This window comes from Somniosus microcephalus, chromosome 9, assembly GCF_052327205.1.
Source record: "Somniosus microcephalus isolate GS21.2 chromosome 9, FLI_Smic_1.0, whole genome shotgun sequence".
In the NCBI taxonomy this organism is placed as follows: Eukaryota; Metazoa; Chordata; class Chondrichthyes; order Squaliformes; family Somniosidae; genus Somniosus; species Somniosus microcephalus.
This window is the reverse complement of record NC_140995.1, coordinates 134,630,286-134,650,471: the sequence shown is the minus strand read 5'-3', so window position 1 is coordinate 134,650,471 and position 20,186 is coordinate 134,630,286. Positions and strand designations below refer to the sequence as shown.

Below are 20,186 nucleotides of genomic sequence, written 5' to 3'. Positions count from 1 at the left end.
ACGGAGCCAGCAGATAAGTGCGTAGATTTTTCCCGATCGGAGGCATCCACCCACAGGAAGTCTCCGATTGGAAATTCAGGGCCTTTAGGTTCAGGTGAAGTAGGTCCTACAGCCCATTTGATCTCATGCAGGGAGTTAGTTCCAATCGATCTATACTTACAAATGCACACACTGAACCTACATTGCTACACCAAGACCCCATCTCCCATTTACCTTACAGGGCTGCTTTAACGACAGGAGTGTTGTCCAAGACAATCCTGTCATGAACAAAACTGTGCTGCTATTGGAGGCTCAACACTCACCTTGGGAGGGGATTTTGCTGGCTATCTCTGACCCCCTGAGTGTCAGTGTCTGCAACCATAAACTACTGCTGCCACCAGCATTTGAGTTTGGATTTGGTCAGGCTGAACTCTCAGATTGCCCACATGGGCCATCGATGCTGTTTTACCACTGCCTGTCTGTACAGACCGTAAGGAAATGATTAATTTTTAACTTGTACCTTTTGCCCGCTAGGTGAGTTTCTGTTAGAAGGCTGGAAAAATCAGTTTTGTTTACCAGACAGAGACTTCAGCTGATAAGCATTCAGCTACAAGCTTTCTTTGTCTTAGCAGCTGTCCTCAAGAGATTAACTCCTCCAAGGACACATCGACACAAGGCAAGTGATAACTCAGCCAGTTGAATGATTTGATTGATAACTCAGTCAAGATAAAGCCTTGATAAGGTATATACGAAGCCTTCTTGTTAAAACTGAAATTCATTAAGTGAATAACGGGATGAGGTAATACTTTGAAACATACGGATATCTCGTGTAGCGAGAGTGAATGTAAGGTATAAGAAGAGGGGGGATGGAATAGATACTTCAAAATTCAACAAGGCCTGGCCAGCTGATCCCCCTCGAGCTCGAAACCTGTGACGCAGTAAATTCTCCAGTAATTGTTTTACCGTAAGCGTCTCAAGTGTTATTATTAATAATGGTTATCATTGTATATGTGTAATTGTTGGTAATAATGGTTATCATTGTATGCTTAATTCCGATGAAAGCTAATAAATGCCTTTGAACCCTATTATTTTGTGGAATAACGTATAAATTTACAAGTAAGAACATCCATTCCCGAACACAGACCTTCCCCTGACATCAAAGGAGGGCTCAGCCAGACTGGTAAAATGGCAAGTGGGTGAGATTTGTCGGTATGCAGCTGCTTTAAAGTTGCATTTGCAGCATTCAGTAGCAGGAAAATTAGGCTGTATTACAGAAATGCTTCCAGTGGAAAGAGCTCTGTTGTATAAATAGATTGTCAGTATCTGTACAGAATTAACTATATGAATAATAACACAGTAGATTCTAACATGCAAGAGTATGCATCTTATGGCATCTTATGACAAATTTAAATTTTTTGCAAATTTCCAATTAAAATAGTTAAATTTATACTCCTGTCCCATGGTGCTGCTGCCTTCTTGGATTTACCTGTTTGATTATTATTATACTAAATACACCAGATGACACAAAACTTGGAAGTATAGTGAACAGTGAGGAAGATAGTAATAGACTTCAAGAGGAAATAGACAGACTGGTGAAATGGGCAGACACGTGGCAGATGAAGTTTAACGCAGCAAAATACAAAGTGATACGTTTTGGTAGGAGGAACGAGGAGAGGCAATATAAACTAAAGGGTACAATTCTTAAGGGGGTGCATGAACAGAGAGACCTGGGGGTATATGTGCACAAATCGTTGAAGGTGGCAGGGCAGCTTGAGAAAGCAGTTAAAAAAGCATATGGGATCCTGGGCTTCATAGAGGCTAAGGGCTGGATATTGTCAATGAGGAGCTTTTGGAGGCGGGACTCCCACTTGTTGGGTTTTAGTCCTGCCTCCATCGACTTGTGGCCAACCCACGCTACTTTCCCTTGATTGAGCTTGTTAAGCCCGCCCAGCGGCCAATTAAGGGAAAGCCAGTTACAGGTGACGTCAGTGAGTGCCGTTTCATCTGTCAAGAGCTTTTGACAGATGAAATGTCATCGTTTGACAGCTCTGTGAAGCTGTCAAACACTAACAATCTGTCTAAGTTGTGTCTTTACTCAAGACTCAATTAGAAAGCCTTCCTGACCAGAAAGCAGAAGGCTGCAGCTTTTGACAGTTCAGCGGCCATTCTGCTTTCTGTGCCGGTGAGCTGAGGGACTCCCGAGACCTGAAGGGAGGAAGCCTGCAGGAAGAAGTAAAGGTAAGTAAAACTTATTAAAACACTTTACACACATCTCACACACTTACCTCTGCACACATGCACCCATTACTCACCTGCACACTGGACATCTTGGCCCCTCCAACCCCCGCAGACCGACAGCCCGTCTCGCTGACCCTGGCGAGGTTCGGAGCCATTGGGAAGCCCGCACTTCAGGGCTCAAAATAGGATTAGCCAAAAAACTGCCTGTTAACTACCTGTTAACAGGCAGTTAATTGGCATTAATCCCCTCCCCGCCTCGAGGAGGCGGGACACAGCGCGGGTCGGCTACCCACCTCCTGGCAAGATGACATGGAGGCGGGTTGGGGACAGCTTGGGCACCCGCCCCCAAATTCTGCCATTTTCCCGGCAGTCCCGCCTCTAAACCCGCCTCCCCAAGGCTGGCAAAATCCAGCCCATAGAGTACAAAAGCAAGGAAGTTATGATGAACCTTTATAAAACACTGGTTTGACTTCAACTGGAGTATTGTGTCCAATTCTGGGCACCGCACTCTAGGAAGGATGTGAAGACCTTAGAGAGGGTGCAGAAAAGATTCACAAGAATGGTTCCAGGGATGAGAGACTTCAGTTATGTGGATAGACTGAAGAAGCTAGGGTTGTTCTCCTTAGAGCAGAGAAGGTTGAGAGGAGATTGATAGAGGTGTTCAAAATTATGAGAGGTTTGGACAGAGTAGATAGAGAGCAACTGTTCCCATTGGCAGGCAGGTCGAGAACCAGAAGACACAGATTCAGGGTGACTGGCAGAAGAACCAAAGGTGACATGAGGAAAAACTTTTACGCAGTGAGTGGTTAGGATCTGGAATGCACTGCCTGAAAGTGTTAGGAATGCAGACTCAATCATGGCTTTCATAAGGGAATTGGATAAGTACCTGAAGGGAAAAAAAATTGTAGGGCTACGGGGAAAGGGCGGGTGACTGGAACTAGTTGAGAGCTGGCACAGGCTCGATGAGCCAAAAGGCTTCCTATTATGCTGTAACCATTCTATGATTCTATGGTTCTATTCTACCTATACCAGTGCCAAGAACAACTCCGAAGTGTGAAGCCCGCAGATTTCAAACAGGTAGAACTAATGAAAGAGAGTAACAGCAGCATCTGTCAGTGTGAGACAGGAGCCCATCTACAGAGGGAGCTGAATCACGGGAATAAGCAGGGAATTAGAGCCATCCAGAGAGAAGCATCAGCCTTCCAACCTCCCCTCTGCCTCATTGTCCCAGGCACTGCCTGCCTCTGTCTGCAGTAATTCCTGGGCCTGCTGGTGCTCTTCACTGGTTTATTGGCTTTAGACGTCAAAGCCAATGTATTGCTTAAAATGCCTGCCCCACTGTGTCTCAGTTATCTTTCCCTTTGTGCGTCTGTATGGCCTGGATTTTGCACTCAGCGTCGAAGCAACAGCACTCGCTGTTCACTTCACTGACAGTTGCCCACAGAGTTTTTGCAGGCTTGTCAGCAGAGATTCCACCTAATCTGCCATCTGGTTCAGCGTGGCGCCCTCTACAGGGAATTTGTGGCGTCTGTGAGCAGGGGAAGAAACAGCAAGGCTCTTCAACCAATCAGTGGAGGTGAAGGTGCACAGCACCACCAGTGGTGCGTGGTCTGCAACTATACCGTGGCAGGCAAGTGTGTACATTTGAAATGTCCTTTACAAGTATTTACATCAGTAGTTTCAATTATAAATATTGGCATAAAAAGTGTTATTCAAAATTATGACACCGGCTTTTAATAATATATTGATAACATTACTGATAAAGTAATTGGTGTTTATTGCCTCCAACTGGCATTCAAAGTGAAGAAAGCTTTAATCATGTCAGCATGCAGACAGATCAGAAATAAGTGAGGATTTGGGCTGAGATAATTTCCTTTGGGAATTGAATGCTAAGAAATGGCATTAATTACCTTTCTTTGTTGTAACAGGAGCTGAAGCTTTCTGTTTTACTGGTTCTGCAAAAGTGAAAAAGGAAATGTTAAAATATATCACCCTATGAGCTCATTGGTAACAAAAGCAAAATCCCCCTTGCCTTCCACCATTATTATTGATCAACCCACATTTATCAACTGAATATCTGGATTCCTTAGCCCAATCTGCATAAAACACAGAATGCAGCAAGCAGCTATTCATACTGGAATACAATTAAATACCTTAAAACATTAACATACTATACTTACTTAAAGATTGCATCTATTGATTATATTTTCAATTAATAAAAAATATAACACCTTAAAAGAACATTTAGCAGTCTTTAATGAAGTATATGCAGGAAAAAGCCAGCCAGAGTTGCCAAAAAAAATCTATATTCTGGTTGTCGAGCTATTATGCCTGCTTTGAAACTGGATCCTTTTGATGCAAGGTGGTTCATGAGTTTCAAGCCAATGTTTATGATTAAACCTTGGACAAAAAGTTCCTGCAATTATTGGTTTTTGCTTAAACTAGCTGGGCTGCTTGTCTACCTCCCTCAAGATAAGAGGGGCAGTATGCTTTACTTGTGTGTCCAACTTGACCTCTACTGAACCCATATGGTTTACCAGGTTCAGATACTTTGTACGTGTTGGGCAAGCACCAGATGGGACTATCCCACACCAGAATAGGGGCTGGATCGTTGTGTGCTGCTGTAGAACCTAAAGGCCCATAGCAGTACGAATAGCCAGTGTAATTTTGCCTTTGTGGCTGCTGTCAGAAGTAACAGGTAAACGGCCTCCACGCCCTAAGCTGCAACAAAGAATTGAACAAAAAAGCCTTAGTTGAGTTAAGAGAAGTTTGCTGGCTGCCCCTTGACAGAGTCTCCAATCAGAAGGTGCAACCCACAACTCCATCCACCCAGTTTCCATGGGTTCTCTTCAAGCCAGGTTGGCGGGACGGCGGCTAGTGAACAATTGGAGGGGTGCAAATTTCAGATCGGCAGTGGCCCTAAGAGTGCTGTGGAAGTGCACTCATATTCCTCCTGGCTCCACACCAACCTTAAAATAAAATTACCTACCTTTCAGGTGGCGGACGCTTGCTAAGCCACATCCACACCCGGAAAACCTGAGAGGGCAGCCCAATTTATCAGAGGGGACCTAAAACAGGCATTAGGCCCCTTATTAGCATATATGCAAGGGCCCTGTTTTAGGTGACCGCCCCGTACACCTGAAAATCACCCGAGGGTGTTTGATGTTTTACAGGTGCCCTTGCAAAATTGATCATTTTTACTCTCATTTTCCATCTAGAAAACAAGCTCAATGATGACCAATTTCTACCCCACTTTTTTTCCCCCCAATATCAAATTGTGCTCCTATTAAAACAATTTTTTTTTTCCATAAAATCAATGGCCAGAGTACAGCTCACAGACTCAATACACAAATCTCCTGCCATTATTTCTGGATTTGCCTTTTAACTTTGTGTTGGGCAGTTGAAGTCAGAGTGAAAATGAAAAGATTTTTCTGAATTGATTTAAACCTTCAAAACTAAAAGGCAAGTCAGAAAAGGTTAAGATTAAAGATTTTTTCACTTAATTTAACTTATAAAAATGGTCAGAAAATGGAAATGAATATTACATTTTAACCAGCAGTAAAAACAAATTCGCTAAACGTTGATTGACTAGAAAGAGTAGAATGAGAGATTGCACCAACCCTTCATGTAAAAGACTCATAGTACAGTTTACAAAAATAAATTAAGATGTGTGAATTCAGGGAGAAAGCACGAAGAATCCAAAAATCTCATTTACATTGTACACAAATACTTAAATTGTGATCTACCAACGCAGTGTAAATACCTGTAATAAGAAAATCAGGTTTGGATCATTGCTTTGGCAATAATATTGCATTGAGATGAACATTTTGTGTAACATTGTTTTAAACACTAAAGTTTTCATTCTAATTAGGTATCAGAATGTTAGCCGGGCTTTTGTTAAATTACCAGAGAAGTCGCTAATCTTTCCCACATATGCTCTATTCGCTAAAATATATAAATCCTGCAAAGCATGCAAGTATGAAATGCCAGATTATCATTCGCCATCTCAGCAAAGCTAAATTAAATATAGACCAAACAGTTTCTAAAAAAAAAGCTCATTTCTGGAGAGAAAATTAAAAGCACACATTAATACCAGGACGTGGTGCTGCTTTTATTTTGTCAAGAAAGAGAGCCAAGCAAAAGTTTCATACGACACGTACTTGCTTTTTCAAATTTTTCATGTTTGGCTGAAAAAATGAAATGATCACAGAGTAAGGGCTGATTCCTTCAGAAAACAAAGATCTCTTTACTGAAACCATTTCAAATGATAACGGACCAGGATATCTGATGGCTAGAAGACATATTGCAACCAAGATCTTGAGATTCCTTTTACTTGAGAAACAATTACCTAGAAGAATGGACTCACTGGGCTAGATTACCTTTTTCTCATGCCTGGACTTTTTATAAATCGCACTCATAGAGAAACAGTTGGTGAATCGTACATTAAATGGATCAAATCACATAGCACTGAGGAAAAGAGTCTCATAAAGTTACGCAGGGCTAGCAATTCCCTCAGTCTCTCCAATTATTGTCCCGTCTCTAATCTCTCTTTCTTGTCTAAGGTCTTTGAATGCACCATCACCTCTCCGCTGCATGCTCACCTCACCTGCAAATCCCTGTTCAAATAGTTTGTCTGTTTTATCCCTGTCCAAAGTCAGCAATGATATTACTGCAATTCTGGCTATGAAGCACTGTCCCTGTTTGTTCCTCCTAACCCTCTATGATATTCAACACGGTTGATCATGATGTCCTCCTCCAATGCCTCTCCCCCGTGGTCCACCTCCCTTGCGTCGTTCCAATCCTACCTGTCCCAAAGCAGCTCGCATATCTGCAGCAATGGCTTCTCCTCCAGCTCCTGCATTGCCATCTCTAGAGTTCTCAAATGATTCATTCTTGAACGCCCCCCTGTCCCCCCCCCACCCGCTTCTTCATTTACATGCTGCCCCTCAGTCATGTCATCTGTAAATATAGAGTCAGCTCCCATATATTTGCTGATGACAATCAACTGTACTCTAAGACTTCCATCGACCCCCATGGACACCACTGTACTATTAGACTGTCTGTATGATTTTATGTTATGGATGAGCCAGAATTTCCTCCAACTCAACATTGGAAAGTCTGAAGCCACAGTTAAAACTCCATAGCCTTTGCCATTGACACCATCCCATTCCCTCTGAGCTCAGTCAGGCTGAGCTATGCTGCACGCAATCACTGTTCTGTTGAATCCAGGACTGACCTTCAGAGCCCCTATCCTATCCATTAGTTATTCATTTCATACAAGGAATATAGAAGAAGGTTCAAATTGTATTGCGAAGTGATTAAAAATTACCAGATGAATTAAAAAAATATATAATTAATTACAGCCTTGAGTTCTCCATGTGAGTGTAATTAACTCACATGCTGTTGGGCTGTTCTAAGCAGCAATGTTGTACAGTAATTCTGCGAAAGTATAATTGTTTATTTCCTACATTACAACAGTGACAACACTTCAAAAGTACTTCATTAGTTGTGAAGTGTTTGAGATATCCTGAGGTTATGAAAGGCACTATATAAATGCAAGTCTTTCTTTTATTTGACGCCAAGCTTTCCCATGTAATCTGAGTAGAGTAAGTAGGTCATGTGATTGAATGCTGGAAAATGTTTAGCCTAGGTTCTGTAATATTGATAGGGAGCATATACAACCCCATTTGCTCTTCGTCTTGATCCTCTCATTGAATACAGTGTGGTGCATATAATACCATTTGTATCAAATAGGTATTTCACTACAAGGGTAATTCGATGAATTTGTGCTCTTGGCACAGAACTCCGCCTGCTGGGAGAACGGATCTGGAATTCAGCACCTGAATTCTCGATATATGATCTCAGGAATGAACTGCACCACAAGAACTTCCATTCCACCTGGATTCAAAACTGCAACTACTGTGGACAGTGTTTCCCTTGTCATTACGATCCAACAGCACAAACTCATTGGCCGTGATTTTGCTGGCACTCAGAGGGCAGGTTTGGAGGTGGATTAGAGGTTAAAGTCGTTTTGATTGATGGCGGGTTCTGAACCCGCTGTCAACCCGCCTCCAAACAACCTTCCCAAGTGTCGGGTCCCTGATTTGTGAATGGACCCGACACCTAGTGGCGGGAAACGGATTAAAGGCAATTAACTGCCTATTAACAGGTACTTGTCAGTAGTTTTCAGGCTGTTTTTCGATTTTCCAGCTTCTGGGTCAGGTTTCACGACGTCCGGACAACACGCCAGGTAAGTGTGGCTGGTTGTGAGTCTGATCTGATGTTTGTGAATAGATGACAGCTGCAGAAGTGGTGTCAAGGATGCAATGTTGCACATGGTGAGTTTCAGAGCAAAGAAAATGTTGGTTACTGCATTTTTAATACATATACAGATTTCTCTAGCTTACAAGTTTTTAAATCCAACTGTATGTCCAGTGCTACCTCATTGGGAGAACCTCTCTCACCAGTGACAGATCGCTTCCGTCATCTCACCTGCAGCTGCCATCTATTCCAGAATATGGAGGGAGTCATTGGAGAGTCTGGGTGCAAGAGTTCAACTTTGTGCAGTGATTGTCAGTGTTTTCAGCACCTCAATGCTGTCAAACACTGAGAAATCAACTGTCAAAATAAAATTGTGCATGGTCCCTTTAAGGAAACCGGCAGATGACGCGTTATCAAATGACCTGCTTCCTGTTAATTGGCCGGTAAGCCAGCAGGGCGGGCTTAACAAGGCCAATCAAGGGAAAATCATGCCTGTGGAGCGGAGACGGCTGGGGGCGGGACTGGAACCCGGAAACCAGCTGACCCGCCCCCATTCCGACAACAAGCAGAAAATCGCAGCCATTGTCTTTACCTTTTTCAGCAATAGCAGGTTTCTTTTTCTTTCCTTTTTCTGTAAAACAGTAATAGTTCAGTTTGATTTCTCTTACTATGTCATTTTCTTTTCTTTATCGAGTTCCATTTCCCCCTCTGTCTTTTGTACCTTTCTCTCTTTGGTTTTCTCATCACACTTGTTTTATTTCTCCCCTTTATTTTTCCCTTCATCATTAATTTGTTTTGTCTATCTTCCATTCCATGTTTTTGTTTCTCCCTAATTGCCAGCTCCATCTGTCTCTGAACTCCATATTGCCCATGTCTTAGCTCTACTCTTATAAGTCATGCATTTCCTCAGCATCATTATTACCATGGCCACTTCTATACTTCATTGATACAAATCAAGCACAGCCCTTCATTCTGACAAGTCATCTCCTCTTTCTGCGCTCTCTCTGTGGGTAATGGATTAACCACAGTCGAGTAGGCAAGTGGCTGGCCTATTCACAGGCTTTTGTCTGTGCTGCTCCCAGTCAGTATAATAGTCATGGTCATTGTGGTACGATATTTGGTCTGATTGAGAAAGAAGCAATCTGATTGGCCAGGATACTGAACATTAATGTGGTTTAAAAGTCCATAAATTCCATGAAAAGATTTACGTTGGGAATTTCCTCTGGTCTCCTGCTCCGGCACCGTAAATGGGGTTTTCGCCAAAGTCACAGCACCGGAGCAGGAGAAGCCTAGAGGAAATTATTGACGTTAGAAGCTCAGAGGTTCTGCAACATAAGGACTTAAATAACATATCTCTGTGTTCATAGAACAAACCTAAAATTTAAAATAAAGGAATGATAAAGCTAATGAAGACTACAATGAAAGTTTCCATCCAAAGTGTTTGCGCTGAAGTAATAAACATTCAGGTATTTAAATGATAAGATGTGACTTTAATCTTTAATCTGCCCTGCACAAGTGATGCTGGAACATTCACCACAATTGCAGTAAATCATCTTTACAACCTACTTGTCCTGTTTATAACACACTTTTCAGTTCAGTGTGAAAGTATCATAGGTCTTGTATGAAAAACTGATACAGGTGAAAGACAATGGATGTGATAATTTGTGAATCATATCCATTTATGTTAACAAAGCGGTTACAGACTCCAAAGCACTATTAATATTGCTACAATTAGTTTTTTTTAACCAATCCACTCTGTTAGTTAATTGCTGTTTATCGCTTTGTTAATATATTGTATAGAAATGTCCAGGTGCTAGCTGCACATAAATGTCTGAGTTGTTTCGGTGAAGAACTCACCTGGAGCTTTTTCTTTTGCAAGTTTAGCTGTGAATATACAAAAGAATTGAAAACTTTTAAATTTCAGGCATTGCTAAATAGAAGCTTTTTACTGTTGCTCAGCATATTTATTATGACATTGATAACCATTGCATTGACAATAATATGATCTAAATGTTGTAATTTTAATGCACATTTTCAAACGTTGGGTTGATTTGAAATACTGAAGCAATTCTTCAGTTAAGACATAAGTGGTCCTGAAGGGGTAATATATACACTGTATCAGTGAGCATCAAATCAGCTAAGTGAATAAAAGTGAATATAGGAACAGGAATATGCCACTCAGCCCCTCGAGCCTCTTCCGCCATTGAATTACCTCAACTCCGAATACCCACCTTTGCTCCCTCTGCTCTCTGGGTATGACGCCAGGGTTTTACGCTAAACATCACGAGGGCTTCTGACAAGTAGGTTCACATATGCGTGTGTGTGTAGTCTAGTAAGTGTATTGTACATTATGTTGCAAATTTTTGGTACTTTAAAATATTTATGTTTATGTAAATATTTATATAGTACTGAGACGCAAGGACCAGTTCTCTTGACCTTTGCCCCAAGGAAGACCCATTCCCCGTGTGGAATGGCCTGGAAAACAGGAGCAGAGACCCATTACACTGAGGGGAGGTGGGGTGGTGAGGGACAGAGTTGGGTTTGTGGCTGCATTAGGCACAAATGGGGAACAGTTCCACAGGGGCCACCTTGCTTCTGGTACCTCACTAAGTGACTATTCTTTATGTGTGCGTACAGGAAGTATAACAGTTATTCAAACTTGGAGGAGGATAAAAACACACAGCCAGCACTGATCCTGTTATTACACAGAAATAAACATATGTGGTCAAGAACTCTCAGTCTGCTATTAGACACTCGCTGCATCACTAGGCTCAATTTCGACAACCTGTGTGAACAGCTAGAAGTAACAATTCATCAATGGTGTGTACTTTATGTTAATCCATATAGACATAGACCACAAATGTCAAAGAAAAAGTGTCAGTCTTACCACCTACTTCTACATCTGTGCTACAGTACAAAGGGATCTGGGGGTCCTGGTGCATGAAACACAGAAGGTTAGTATGCAGGTACAGCAGGTGATCAGGAAGGCCAATGGAATCTTGGCTTTTATTGCAAGGGGGATGGAGTATAAAAGCAGGGAAGTCTTGCTTCAGTTATACAGGGTACTGGTGAGGCCACACCTGGAATACTGCGTGCAGTTTTGGTTTCCATATTTAAGAAAAGATATACTTGCTCTCGAGGCAGTTCAGAGGAGGTTCACTCGGTTGATTCCGGAGATGAGGGGGTTGACTTGTGAGGAAAGGTTGAATAGGTTGGGACTCTACTCATTGGAATTCAGAAGAATGAGAGGCGATTTTATCGAAACATATAAGATTGTGAAGGGGCTTGATCGGGTGGATGTGGTGAGGATGTTTCCACTGATGGGTGAGACTAGAACTAGGGGGCATAATCTTAGAATAAGGGGCTGCCCTTTCAAAACTGAGATGAGGAGAAACTTCTTCACTCAGTGTAGTAAATCTATGGAATTTGCTACCTCAGAGAGCTGTGGAAGCTGCGACATTAAATAAATTTAAAACGGAGATAGACAGTTTCCTAGCTGATAAGGGAATTAGGGGTTACGGGGAGCGGGCAAGGAAGTGGACGTGAGTCTAGGTTCGGACCAGCCATGATCCTATTGAATGGTGGAGCAGGCCCGAGGGGCCGTATGGCCTACTCCTGCTCCTACTTCTTATGTTCTTATGTTCTTATGTAATATTGCCCATCTCCACCCCTGCCTCAGCCCATCTGCTGCTGAAACTCTCATCCATGGTTGAGTCACCTCCAGACTCAACTATTCCAGTGCACTCCTGGCCAGCCTCCCATCCTCCACCTCCACAATATTCTGCTCATCTAAAACTCTGCTGTCCGTATCCTATCCGGTACCAAGTCCCACTCACCTATCCCTCCCATGCTTGCTGACCTACATTGGCCCCCTCCTTAACCTCCTCCAGCCGTAAAATGCTCCAGGATTTCTGCGTTCCTTCAACTCTGGCCTCTTGTGCATCCCCCAATCCCCTCATCCAACCATTGGCAGCATGTCTTCAGCCATCTAGACCCTACTTTCTGGAATTCCCTCCATAAACCGCTCTGCCTTTTCACAACCCTTTCCTCCTTTAAGGCCTTCCTTAAAACCCACTTCTTCACCCAAACTTTTAGTCACCCCATCTAATATATATTTCTTCGGTTTAGCATCTATTATTGTCTGATTATGGTTCTGTGAAACACATTATACATTAAAGGTACTAAATAAATGCAAGTTGTTGTTGTTCTTGTTACTGATGGACCAAAATAATATATGTTGATGTGACAATGGCACGAAAACTTTGCAAAGGGCACTAGCTGGGAAGCATGTATGTGCTTGTTTGTATTCTTCAAAATCAGGGTTGACCCAGTGCTGGGGATGGCACATCAGATATTACAGGGCTACATGCAATGCTGGGCTCCAGCATTTCCAACTGCAATGCAATTTATGTAGCTCTCCTATCCCTTTAAATCATATGGTATTTCATTTCCCACATTCACTGTCCTCAGGACTTTTTGGAGTAAAACTATCAAATTGCTACTAGTGTTCAATTCAGAGCATTTGCCAAACACATATATCCATGCGAAAAATAGACTGAAATTGACAAAAAATGAATGCCATTGAATATCCACCACAAAACGGAAATGAATGCACCTCCTCCTCTTTTTGTGTGTATTAAAACTGGGTCACAGAAGTGAAAGAACATTTCCAAACATGAATCAGCATCACTCAGTATCACCAAGTATCCACTCCAACAGGACTCAGACCTGGAACGACTGCAGGTGTTCCTCTTACTGTCACCGGCTGTCTCTGTATAATGCAGCAGCACTGTGACAAGGCAAACTGAAAACTCTTTACCTTTTCCAGCAGCAGCCGGCTTTTGTTTCTTTTCTTTTTCTACAAAAGGAAAAGATTAAATTTAACGTAAAACTTTAGAAGGCATCATGAAGGAGGGATTAATGAAGCATCTACAAATTACAGGAGAGTAAGTGAGAATCACCATGGCTTTATAAATACTCAAATAATGTAAAATCCTCAGGAGTACAATTCCAGAGATTACGCCTGGATCACACCTGCGGCTGAACTTTGCCACTGTCCCTGATGAAGTCCCTGGGATTAGGGAGAGTGCCTGGAAGAGCTGAGCTGTGGCAACAAGTGCACCTCCTCTCCACCAAAGAGGCTGGAAACACCGGCCTAAGCTTGTTGGGAGTGTGGAAGTTTGTTGGGAGTGTGGTGTGGTGCCGGGTCACCCGCAGAATGGTAAGGATGCTGCTCCCCATGGCCTCCTGTGTCCGGGGTGATAAAGAACCTGTATAAAGTATTGGTATTGGCCCGACTTGGAATACTGTGTGCAATTCTACAGTACTACAACGGGAACATCCTGGCATGAAAGAGGGTACAGAAAAGGTTGACTAAACTGATATCTTGAAATGAGCAACTGAGCTACCGGGAGGAGCTATGGAAAGTGGGAATATTAACAGAATAAATAAACAAAACCTAATAATATGTTTGCCAAAATTACAAATTGTGCACGGGACTCGTGGCTAGAAGAAGAAAGGTGAACAGATGGTTTTGATTTAACGAGGTTGATGAATATATGAAACAGAGTGCCCAAGTAAGCTGTGCAGACAGATGGAATTAACAAATTCAAGAGGGAACTGGATAGATATTGGGCAGAGAAAGCAATTGAGAAATGTGAGAGATGGAGAAGCGTATGGTATTTTTTGAGCTGTGGGACTAGCCAGATGGACCATTCTTTAATGTTCCTGTTTTTCCTGTCATCCATTTTCTGTATATTCCTTTCCATTACTTTCTCACTTTTAAGGGCCAATTCTGTACTCCCAGGGAGCACGTGGTGGAAAACCTGAAAGAAGCAGGTGACCAGACCGCTTAAAGGAATGACTGACATCACTGAACCCAAGTAGATATTTGCAGCAGACCTGAATTCATAACAGGGAGCAAAGGGCAGAGGTGAGTTGCTCGATTTAGAAAAAAATGATTTAATGAAAGTATATCCTTCAGCATTCATTCTAACCAAGCTGTTTAGGTGCTCCAAGCACATTATGAAGTGGCCACCTACTTAACATAGAAGTCAGGGGACTAATGAGCCCGTACATGACAACTTATAAACCTCACAAAAGCTGACGAACTGCTTCAAAAGAATCATTGCACTTTGTAATACTTAAAAGAAAAAGTAGTGCACAAAACTCAGGTTGCTGGCATAGGGAACTGAATTTGATGCTTTCAGATGCACTTGACTGATTGCCTCCAGTCTGGGGGTGGTTATGATACTCTTACTGATTATTAATGTCTCTTCATATTTCTGGCAGCAGCTCGCAGTCTTAATGTGGAGTAGAGAGGAGTTTAATGCCCCTCCCAGCTCCACATGCAGGTAAAGACCTTTAAAAAAAAATTCACCTTTGTGGTGGCAGCCTCCAGCGTCCATTTAAGGACCATTGGTTCAGCCACAAGGAGAGTTTGTAATCTTGAATGCAGCAGGAACGATGCCTGCTGTGTTCCGAGTAAATCAATTTCTAGCTTGGGTCTTAAAACAGGCGGTAGACCCCCAGTTAGACTCCCATATTCAAGGCGGCCAATGCATGTTTTAGGCGTCTGCCAGGGATGCCTCCAAAGCGCCCAAGCCAATATGACATTGGATGTGTTTCTGTCGCTATTTGAGCATGGGAGGTCGGCCCCCTAAATTGGATCATTCTGCACCCATTTTCTGCCTAGGAAGCGGGCTCAACAAGGTCCAATTTCACCTTCCAATATTTCCAAACTCTGACAGTTCCACCGCTGCAGTGACAAAATACTCAATAAAGCCAGTCAATCCATTCAGAGATTAAAAAAGTGGCTTCAACTAGTCTTGAAGAAAATAAATCGTCATAGGCAGGCATGCCCCAGAAAATCCCATTGCAAAAAAAAATTAAAGTTATTAAACGTTGCATGTTAGCATTTTATTTTTAATACACAATTTAGTTGGGGACAAACACAAAATAAAAACATCTGTAAGTGCAATTCTCAGAAACCATCACTTCATCTGCCTCAAGTTTGTGTGTAAGCAACAATGGAGAATAAATTGGTTCTATCAGTCTTTAGTTTCCATCTGACTGATCTGATTGGTTCAAATTGACAACCTCCAGTCCTAGTGAAAAAAATATTTTTCTTGTGAAATGCTGTCAAGTTGACATATAGGTTGAAAAGCCGACTGTTAGCTTAAAAAACTGATGGTTAACATGTAACTGAGCTGGCACACTGCTTGTGCACAAAGGCCGCCTTTGCCACTTTGGAGCCTTGCGCACACTGAAGGCCCCACGTCTCCATGCCTGATAACTCGGGAACAGGTAACGTGCCATTGTATTGTAAATGGCATTGATCAGAAAGCAGTTTACTGGTAAACATTATTCTACAGAGAATAAAAATGCTTTGGCGCATGCTACAAGTCTGCAACACTCTTTGAACAGAATCCTAAACTGTAAGAAAGAAATGTTTTCTTAATTTATTCATTCACACGATGTGGGCATCGTTGGCAAGGCCAGCTTTTATTGCCCATCCCTAATTGTCCTTGAGAAGGTGGTGGTGAGCCCCCTTCTTGAACCGCTGCAGTCCGTGAGGTGAATGTATTCCCACGATGCTGTTAGGGAGGGAGTGCCAGGATTTTGACCCAGCGACAATGAAGGAATGGTAATATATTTCCAAGTCAGGATGGTGTGTGACTTGGAGGGGGTGGTGTTCCCATGCGCCTGCTGCTCTTGTCCTTCTAGGTGGTAGAGGTCGCGGGTTTGGGAGGTGCTGCCTAAGAAGCCTTGGTGAGTTGCTGCACTGCATCTTGTAGATGGTACACACTGCAGCCACGGTACGCCAGTGGTGGAGGGAGTTAATGTTTAAGGTGGTGGATGGCGTGCCAATCAAGCGGGCTGCTTTGTCCTGGATGGCATCGACCTTCTTGAGTGTTGTTGGAGCTGCACTCATGCAGGCAAGAGGAGAGTATTCCATCACACTCCTGACTTGTGCCTTGTAGATGGGGGAAAGGCTTTGGGGTTTCAGGAGGTGAGTCACTTGCCATAGAATTCCCAGCCTCTGACCTGCTCTGGTAGCCACAGTATTTAAGTGGCTAGTCCAATTAAGTTTCTGGTCAATGATGACCCCCAAGGTGTTGATGGCAAGGTATTCAATGATGGTAATTTCATTGAATGCCAAGGGGCAGTGGTTAGACTCTCGCTTGTTGGAGATGATCATTGCCTGGCACTTGTGTGGCATGAATGTTGCTTGCTACTTATCAACCCATGCCTGGATGTTGTCCAGGTCTTGCTGTATGCGGGCATAGGTTGCTTCATTATCTGAGGAATTACGAATGGAACTGAACATTGCAATCATCAGCGAACATCCCTACTTCTGACCTTATGATAGAGGTCACCATTCACGACTGGATGTGGCAGGACTGAAGAGCTTTGATCTGATCCGTTGGTTGTGGAATCGCTTAGCACTGTCTATAGCATGCTGCTTCCGTTGTTTAGCATGCTATAGACAGTTTAGCATGTATGTAGTCCTGTGTTGCAGCTTCACCAGGTTGGCACTTCATTGGTGCTGCCCTGGCATGCTCTTCTATTCTCCTCATTGAACCAGGATTGGTTAGCTGGCTTTATGGTAATGGTAGAGTGAGGGATATGTCGGGCCATGAGATTACAGATTGTGGTGGAATACAAATGTGAATAGTTTATAGAATCTTCCAAGTCTCAAGACTGTACTAAAGCCTGAAACACATTTCTAAATATTGTGGATTTTCTTTTTGATATTTTCTGCTGTTTAGTTTTTTTTCCTAACACTTACAAATCATTACTGATGGAGTGTATAGATTCTGTTAACCCCACTAGTCGCGGCCATTATAGCTTCCAAATTATTTTTACACAGATCTGTATCAAGTGACAGAAAGAACAGGTATTAAAATGTTTTGATGCCAAGCCAGAGTTATAATGATGTCCACTGACAGGTAGAGAAAATGTTAATAAGACACTTAGGGGGAGAAATTCAGTATAGCCCCGTTTGGGGCGCTAACTTCGCCGGGGAGCTAAAAGTAGCGCCCCGGAAAAATTAGCGCCCCGGCGCCAGAAATTGGTCAGCTGCACCCCAAAGGGAAGCGGGGCGCTACTGAAGGCACCCCGCCTCCCTCTTGGGATGCTGCGACTGAATATCGTGGCGCTACGTGCCGCAGCGCCACACGCTATGGCACGGTGCACTGCGGTATTGCAGGCCTTCCTCCCCTTTTTAAAGGGGAGGGGCCTTGTGCAGCGCGATCTGGGGCCTAGCTGGGCCCCCGGGGATCAGGAGTGCAGGCAAAAGAGCCCGGCACCCAAGAGAAGTGCCGGGCTCTTGGAGCGCAGCCGGCACTCCGCGGGGGGGGGGGGGTTCCGGAGGCCGGGGACGGGAGCGCAGGCAGGTGCTGGCAGGCGGCCAACAACAAAAATGGGCGCCCCGCACCTCGCCTTTAATTTGCACCTCCCCGGCCGCAGGTACGCCACCCTGACCCTGTCGGACATAGCGTCCGGCGGTAAATCAGGGGGCGCTCCCGAAGATTGCGGCCGGGGCGTAAGCGGGGCGCTGCACACACCGATGATGTCATCGCCAGCGGCGCAGCGCTAACGATTAGCGCCACCACTAACCTCCCGCTGAATTTTGCGGGAGGCGTGGGCAGTGCCGCGCCTGGGCGCTAGTTGGTTTGTGCTCCACTTAGCGCCCTCTTAAGGCGCTAACGGGTGGCGCAACCAACTGAATTTTTCCTCCGAAAATTTCTACCTATACTCTACAGTGGTATCCTATACATATACTCCTTACAGAGGTGTTCCTGCACATATTATACTTCAACAGATCAAACCCACAGACTCTATTACCTTTTTCAGCAGCAGCAGGTTTCTGCTTCTTTACTTTCTCTGTAAAATGAAATTGGCAGCTTAGTTTCTTTTCACTCTTGATGTGCATCAGTACAACTTGTACAAAGTATAGCCTTAATAGGAACAGCAAAGACAAATTGCTGTTAACTAGAAGTTCTGTGTAGTTTCTAGACATACAGTATTAAAGCATTCATCACACTGTGCTGCAGCATCTCACGCAAGCACTGCCTGGAATTTCTGCAGGAGTCATTCTGATCTCCCGCTGTAACTTTGGCAGAAACTTCACAGAAATGGCGTAACTGAGTGTTTGTGCCATTTCTCTGGGCTTCTGCCAATCCTCTGGCAAAGTTATGGAGGGAGATTGGGGAACACCATGATCAGCCATGATCTAATTGAATGGGGGAACAGGCTCGAGGGGCTGAATGGCTTACTCCTGTTCATGTTTCTACGTTCCTACCACCTTCAGAAATTCTACCCCACAGTCATTAATAACAAAAGATAGTTTCATTTTTTGACGATATATCTAGTCAAGTTTTCTAGGAGTTATTTTAAAAGAATTCCTCTAATTTTTTGTCCTTTCTAGTCCAGAAAGTATGGACTCATGTTATGGTACAGTTCCACAGGCACTAGCTCTCCTCCAGTATTTTATCTAAATAGCCATTCTTCATGAATGAGCCTAGACGGTAACTGTTTGCAAGCTGTTTAACAACGGATTGTAGCACAATCATGTCCTCGCCCAGTTGCAACGAGAAAATCAAGAGCAGGAATCTTCGTTCATCGCTCCATTATTTCTGGGGCACTGAATCCAAGGGCAAATTTTCACCTATAGCACTCCTGGTACAAAGCCTTGTGAACTATCAAGAATCTGTGCACATACCCCCAGGAATTTCTGTCCATTCATTTTAATGGGAAGAAAATTGAGGAGCTGGGGAGGTGGTGTTTACCTGAATTCCCGATATGCACTTTCAGCTAAGCTGCACACTGGGATTGCTGAAGATGAAAGTTGAAACCCAATCGTAAGTCATACCAATTCTCCTCACCCCAGAGTTACTTTTACAATGAATGCTTTTAAGCAATGTTACTCAAAGGAACTGTAAAGATGTCAAGTGTGGGAAATGTGATCCTAGTACAGTAGGGGCTCATAGCCATACATAATTCTTGGCACAGAAGTCTCTGGAAGACATTTCATGGCTCGAAGGGATACCCTGAAAACATTTTGGAATAGCTTCACCTTGCATTCCCAGCAGGCTGCCATGCTCGAAGGGAGAATGGGTCAGAGAAAGGACAACAGCGCTCTAGCGCTGAGTCTTAGAGCAGTGCTGCCCATTAGGATCAGTGGCTTTAACCTTTTTTTTAAAGAAATTTTTTTGAGAGAATAGTTCATAGAACCAAATTCATTGGGCCTGAATTTGCGATCGGAGGCTTCCCACGGGCGGATCCCTCCGATCATCAAATTTTCTACGCATTTACCTGGTGGTGTGGGAGATAGGAGGCTTGCGATCCTGGGCCTCTCCTGGTAGAAATGTGTAGGAGCCCACGTATCCCAGGGGCGCAGGTGGTTCGCAAGTGCCCCTGGGATCACGTGGGCCAGCCCATATATGAAAAAAGGGAATCCCCATTCATACTTTTGATAGTTGCGTACATACGGAACTGTCAAAAGTATGAATGGGGATGACTTAAAAAATACACGAACACATGAAATATTTTTTTAAATTACATATATAAAATTAATTAAAATGCCATTTAATTAAATATTTTAAACAAAAATTAAATTTTTTGAAATTTTTTAAAATATGTTTTAACGGGACTAAAAAATAAACTTACCTTATTGGGTTTTTAATGTATAAGTGAGTGATAAC

General features: G+C 43.3%; 1 protein-coding gene across 50 annotated transcripts in view; it reads right to left on the bottom strand.

Annotated features, from left to right (window-relative positions):
• The window catches only part of trdn (triadin), a 732,832-nt gene that overhangs the window by 347,800 nt on the left and 364,846 nt on the right, over positions 1-20,186 (bottom strand). For 48 of the 50 annotated variants that reach the window (XM_085997256.1, XM_085997227.1, XM_085997243.1 and 45 more), the window contains 6 exons: positions 18,328-18,366; positions 13,298-13,336; positions 10,336-10,362; positions 9,071-9,109; positions 6,378-6,404; positions 4,128-4,172 (listed from right to left, as the gene is read on the bottom strand). In XM_085997256.1, coding sequence (XP_085853382.1) covers positions 4,128-4,172; positions 6,378-6,404; positions 9,071-9,109; positions 10,336-10,362; positions 13,298-13,336; positions 18,328-18,366 — 216 coding nt within the window. The remainder of the gene's footprint in view (positions 1-4,127; positions 4,173-6,377; positions 6,405-9,070; positions 9,110-10,335; positions 10,363-13,297; positions 13,337-18,327; positions 18,367-20,186) is intronic. The other 2 variants (XM_085997255.1, XM_085997259.1) reach the window with 2 other exon arrangements.